The 6,526-nt window shown below is 25.6% G+C and overlaps 1 protein-coding gene across 1 annotated transcript; it reads right to left on the bottom strand.

Annotated features, from left to right (window-relative positions):
- Positions 1-3,618: 3,618 nt before the first annotated feature.
- Positions 3,619-4,815, bottom strand: LOC113865760. Its single transcript, XM_027500498.1, has one exon. It carries the CDS (start codon positions 4,459-4,461, stop codon positions 3,997-3,999), a length of 465 nt encoding a protein of 154 aa, XP_027356299.1. The 5' UTR covers positions 4,462-4,815; the 3' UTR covers positions 3,619-3,996.
- Between the last annotated feature and the right edge of the window lie 1,711 nt (positions 4,816-6,526).

The raw sequence follows: 6,526 nt of genomic DNA, 5'->3' as shown, positions 1-6,526 counted from the left end.
ATAAAAATTAGTGCCATGCCATGATTAAAAGGTATTGCTTAGTTATCTTAAGTTGATTTTGTTTATATAAAAATCAATACCCAATCAATCTGCCTAACTAATAAAGACAATATTTTGGTTTATCCTGGTCCATTTATAAAGTAAAATATTATGAAAGCTGTTCAAAGCAAAACAATGGCATGTAAAATAATAATTATTATTATTATTAATTTTATATTAATAGATAGTGAAGTTAGTCATTTATTTAAAAAAATATATAAATATTTTTTAATTTTTAAGATATTAGAGTAATCATAATTATCAGTATATAATATTTTCTCAAACTTATAGGTCCTATAGCAATCTAATTTTGAGTTTGAGTTAATGTAATTGGAAAGAGAAAAATGGCTCTGACTCGAGGATAAAAATTAAAAGAAATGAAAAATGGTTGTACACTTTGAGCCTTGCATATACCTATTAAAAAAAAAAGAATATGATGTGATATAATATAACAAAAGAGAAATTAAGGAAAAAAAAAAGTGAAAGAAATGTAGAGATATTTTATTTAAATAGATTATCGTATTCTAAACAAAAAATAAAACACTTAACATTTAAATCTTATATATATATATATATATATATATATATATATATTATCTCAATTATTTGTGTACGATTTTGTTAAAATTAAATGTTTGTAAAATTGTTATAAAAAAGAGTCTTTATTTTTATAAATTTTAAAAGTATATATATAAACCCTAAACCCCAAATTTTGCACCCATAATATATGTGATTAAAATCTATAATTTAATGGTTAATTTTAGAATCAAATTATACAAAAGAAAGTTATTAAATGTTACGAGAGAAAGTATTACCACCCTCTTTATTTTATCAAAGAAATTCACAAAAATCTAGGAATGTATTATTAACTGGATTTACTTAATTGATGAATAGTGTAAGTTTGGGTTGAATCGACACCCCGACCCCACACCTCATTTCATCATTTTAATTGCACTTTCCATTTTGATATATCAGATTCAGCAAATTACACGTATATTTAACATATTTGATCGCACTTTCTTTTTGCCCTCCAAATTTCTGTTAACTTCATAGATGTTAAAAAAACACGTGATTATTTTTTTAACCTTTCCTTTTAGTTTTTTTTTTTTTTTTTTCTTTTAACACCGAAGGCTTCATTTCGTTTTTTATTATTATTCAGACCTTCTTCAATTGTTCCCCCGTAACCAAGGAATAGAAAAGGCCCAATTACTCTCAACTATGTCGAACGAACAAGTTACAAGATAGGGCGATTCGATATATCATTGTTTGTGAACTTGATCCTTTTTCTCAGGTGAGTCTAAATCAACAGAATCAAATAAGGCTATTTTGTTTGGTGGTTCAAATAAGAATGAAAAGTTTTTCTACTTGTTCTTTTGTGATTTTTTCCTTTGTTGTTTTTATTCCAACAGCAAACATGCTTAAAGATAAGATGATTCAAGAAATTCATTTATTGGTAAACAACAATTCTATTATAATCCTTGTCTTCTGATCAACAGTATAATAAAGGACTGTTTATCTTTTAAAAATATTTTATCTGTACAAAATTACGAGTTTAGTTTGTATCCTTTATTATGTTAAAATTAACTAATAAACTGGATGAAAAAGTGCAGTTACAAAAAAAATTGCGTAAAATGCAGGTGTAATGTGTATAAGTTGATATACGAGAGTGAAAAATGCACTTATGATTGAGTGTGTGGTCTTATCCATGATCACAAAGGCTCTTTCATTGCCAATTTTTACAATTCCTTCCATTTCTGCTCTCCAGCTGAGCTTTGGAGAATATTTTAGAGTCTTAAACTAATTTTATTAAGGAATTTTTATGTTATTTAGATTAAGTGAGACCGTAAGGAAATTATTTCTTTAATTATTAATGTTTAGAATAATAATCAGTTGTTTTTTGTTGTTAAGAAAATTAAAAACCTCCCCAGAAATATCAAATTTGTAGATTTAATTACCTTTTAAGATAAGCTAATTAATATGCTAATTGGATAATTGAGTTAGAGTGTAAAGTTTAGTTATCTTATTGTTTTTGATATAGCCCATTTTCTTTAGAACCTTTTTAAGGCTAGATTTCCTTAAATTTTTTGGCTTAGGTTATTTATCTAGTTTATTGTTTTATTTTTGGACTTCTAAAATCCATTGAATAATAAAAATAAAGATAAAAATGTAATTATGATTATATTTTAAGAAAGTAAAGAGATTTTTATCCTTTATTTATTTTTTATATTTACAAATACTTTTATATATAAAAAAAATATTTATTTATCTTGCCGTTTGGAATGCAAAAATTGTCTTATTTAAGTTATTAGAGTAAACTCTGGTGCTAATGTTTAAAATTATAAGCATTATTTATTTAAAATTATTATAAAAGTATCATTTATATTCTTAATTTTAAAAAAGTATTTATGATAATAAGAAAATTTAAAATACTAGAGTATATTAAGTTTTAAAAATTATAAATTAAATGATTTTTTTATAAAATCAAAATGATTAACGCTTGTAATTTAAGATTTTTTCAAAATAATTAATATTATGAGAAAAAACAAGTACATCTTTAAAAAAAAAACCTAAAAGTAAATGTTACAAGACATATATATTTTTAGAAGAAAGTAAATTAATAAATAAAAGAAAAAGATAAAAAAAATACAATTTAAAATATGTGACTTCCTGTTATTAGTTTTGAAATTTTAAGTTACAAGATGAAACTCAATTTTTAAAATTACAATATAAAAAATTAGCTAAAAAAATTAGAACACGTATTATATTCACGCAAAATATGTTTGATAGTTATTTGAAAGCTTTTTCTTAATCACTTATTTACATCTTAAATAAATTTAGCATACCTGTAGAAAAATAAAATAATTTTTATTATAAAATTTATAATTTTGTTGTATTAAAATAACATAAAAAATATTTAATATTTAGATTTGAAATCATTTTTAACCTTTGAAGCATGACAATGAGTTTAGTAGTTAATAAATTTAAAAATTCTTTTTAAGTATAAGGCTTAATTTTATTTAAGATCTCTTTGTAACAAACAACAAAAAGATATTTTAAAAAATATTTTTTACCAACTTTTTTTAAATTTTTATTATAATAAAATTTAAATGTACTCAAATGAACTGTTATTTCCTAACCCACCACTAAAATTGTTCATATCTAGTAAAAGACACTTATAATTTAAACAAAAAATTATAATAATTTTTTATTATATTTATATATCTTTAATGTAATAAAAAATTATTATTATTATTAAAATGTTGAAACTTAACCTTAAAAAAACAAGAGTCTTTTAATTTTATGCTCATCCCGTTGGATATGGAGCTGAATAAACTCGATTGACCCTTTAGACATCGCCGTCCTAAATGCTATGGACGGAAGTCAGAAACTCAGTTGTTTCATTTATAGTTTTCACCTACCAACATACAACTTTTTAGCATTATTATTCTGTTTTCTTCTAAATGGACTCGTTCTTCCCAACTACTATCTTCCACTGAAGAGACACCAATTAATAACGAGTTTCATAATCTTAATTCTCTTTCGCCATCCATAAAAGCAAAATCCATGCAAGAAAAACAAATAGAAACATTTTAAATTACCATCAACTATTTGTTTAATTGTTAAACAAAAACATTAAGCATGCTTTGCGTTTGTTTCTAAGGTATTTTTACTCGGCATTTCTATTAGAGAGACACTGAGAAAAAAAAAACACTTCACACAATGAAAAATAGTTCATAAACATTGTATATTAAACAAATATTAATACTGTTGCAATGTTTATATATCAAAATTGTTACGCAAAACATTCCTTTCAATTTACAGACCACCCAAAATGAAAAACCAAATCACAAGATATTCCAATTAAATAAAATATCAATCAAATCCTCAGAAATGAACATCTCTCTGAGAACGCATTCCTTCATTCATTCATTCAGAGAAATTGAATCAAATCAGAATTCACAAAACACCACTAGTCTTTCCAACAGCGTAGCTTCTACTTCTGGGATACGAATTGGGCATACCATTAAGACCCCCTTCACCCAAATCAAAAGGCTTATCCTCATCGATCCGGCCCATACCAACACTGGTGGACTTGGGCAACCCATTCGACGAAACGGGCTGGGCCGATGCCTGCTGTTTGAGGGCCAAATCGACATCAATTCTGTTGACCAAAGTCCTGGCGGAAGCTGCTCTCAGAAGCTCGGCAAAATCCTCGTTATCAGAGCGTGACGTGGCAGCACTGTAGCTTCTGGGCAAAGCCTCGAATCTGCCAGCAGCATCAACGGGGTTGCTATAGTTCATGCTGTGACCGCACTTCGTTATGCTTCGAACATACATGTCCCTTGCTTTCCCCAAAACTCTTATTGGTGTTGTTATGATCCACACCAACTTGTTCTGCTTCTGCTGTTTCCCCTTCCTCATCTCTAACTACAGAATCTATAAAAAAATGAAAAAGCACACAACCTTGTAATTAAAAAATCAAAATTTTAGATGAAGGTGCTACGGTTTATGAGATAATGGTAAGTGGGTTAAAGAAAGAAGGGAATGGTTTTTGTAGTGGTCAGCGACAAGTTGAGTTGCGTTAGAGAGGAAGGTGGGTAAGAAACTGAATATCACACGGACTTTTTCAGAGCACACCACATCAGAAAACAAAAAGATAAGATCAAAGGCTGCAGCGCGTTACCTTATGTTATTATTATATTGGGTCATCAAGTTGTTCAATTTTTTGTTTCTTTTTGGTCTCCGGAAAAGTAAAAGGTGGCTTGGATTAGAAGGACCGGTGCCATTTCAACACCAATTTCTGACTTATTTATACTATGAATCAATTTATTGAACATGCTTTCCCTCTGTCTAGCATAATTAAAGAAACGTGGATATTTACGAATTGATTTTTTGGTTATTAATAAATATTTGTGTGGTAAGCAATTATTTTCTGTCGTAATAATTACTGTGATATAATATGAAAGGGGATGCACAACACGTTTTCGTTTTGGATATGAATTAACGTTGATTTCAGTTTTTTATTAAGATATTTTTTGGGCGCACACCGTACATGGGACTATAACTCTATAAGAGGGGAATAAAGAAAACAAAACAGCGCGCGGTAAAATAAACTGCCGAACAGCTTCAAATAAACACGACATTCGTACATATAACAGGATATGAAACTATTTTTTTAATGATTTCAGTGAAATATTATACAACTTGTAAATAAATAATTTAATTTAATTTAACATTTTTTAATATTGATACCATCAAAATTACGTTTAATACTTTTTATATCTATGCAATTTTTTTGTCAACTAACTTTTTTTTCTGTTTTCCTTTTTCTCTTTTAATTTAGCAAAACTTTGTAATTTTTATACTATGATAAATATGTTTAAATTTTATTTTGTTTCTATTTTATTAATTTTATTGTTGTAAATTACTGAAATGGGTTCAAGAATAATTTATTAATAAAAATTGATTTTATATTTAATCCGTGATAAAATATAAAAATTAGCCCCGTGGAAGTTGTTTACTCTTGAAAACGTAGAAAATAACGAACATCTATACATTGGATACTTTTTTTTTTTTATCTTGCTTTACTGTAATTTATAATTGTTTTTATTTAATAAATGTTAATTTCTAATTTTGTTCAATATTATTCAGATCACGAGAATAAATGTCTATATTCAAACGGTAAATCTTTTAGAACCGTAGAAAATTAGCTAACCTCTGCGAATGTAAATTAGGTTTTTTTAACGTGAAATTTAAAAGTTGTCATTAACAGTTTTTAAATAAATAATTGAACTTAAAAATTAACTAGTTTTATATAAAAAATATCAATTAAAAATTTTAAAATTTTATAAATTTCATAATTTGACATATAATACTTCTTCTAATTCTATTTATAAGAAACAAATAATTAAATTATAAATATTGAAAAAATAATTAATTCAAATATATTTTTCATAAATATAATTTCTATTAAAAAATATTTATGATATTAAATAATATAATTAGTATATTTATTATCTTGTAAATATATATTTAATAAGAAAATAAAAGTATAAACAATTTAATAATCAATATATTTTAAATATATTGTATGTTTTTTATAATTAAAACTAGTAAAATATTTAATTTATTTTTTTATAAAGAGTACTGAAAGAGAAAATATTTTTAAATAACATGTAAAAAAGATGAAGCAAGAATTAAGCTGTGACATTGAAAACGAGTATAAACAGGAGGCTCGAGTCTTCTAGAAGAAATAGAAGGCTGCCCTTGACAACTAAAAAGAATTATGTCGTTGAAGATTTTGTACCACTATCTAACCAACAACTAAACTCAGAATTCCCAATAATTGTAGCCCTCCTCATTCAATAACTTTTCAAATTTCAACCTCCAAATCAATTCTCCATTTTAGTTAAAGTATATTTTTTTATTTTTATAAATATGTTTTGTGTTCATTTTATTTTTTAAAAATGTGCATAGTCTTAAATAA

This window comes from Abrus precatorius, unplaced genomic scaffold (genome assembly GCF_003935025.1).
Source record: "Abrus precatorius isolate BTA unplaced genomic scaffold, Abrus_2018 Scaffold4, whole genome shotgun sequence".
Classification (NCBI taxonomy): domain Eukaryota; kingdom Viridiplantae; phylum Streptophyta; class Magnoliopsida; order Fabales; family Fabaceae; genus Abrus; species Abrus precatorius.
The sequence above is the reverse complement of the archived record's forward strand: the minus strand, read 5'-3'. Positions and strand labels throughout refer to the sequence as shown.

Bases quoted from the DNA above. Each gene is read 5' to 3' on its own strand.
- LOC113865760 (XM_027500498.1), bottom strand. From the start codon at position 4,461: ATGAGGAAGGGGAAACAGCAGAAGCAGAACAAGTTGGTGTGGATCATA.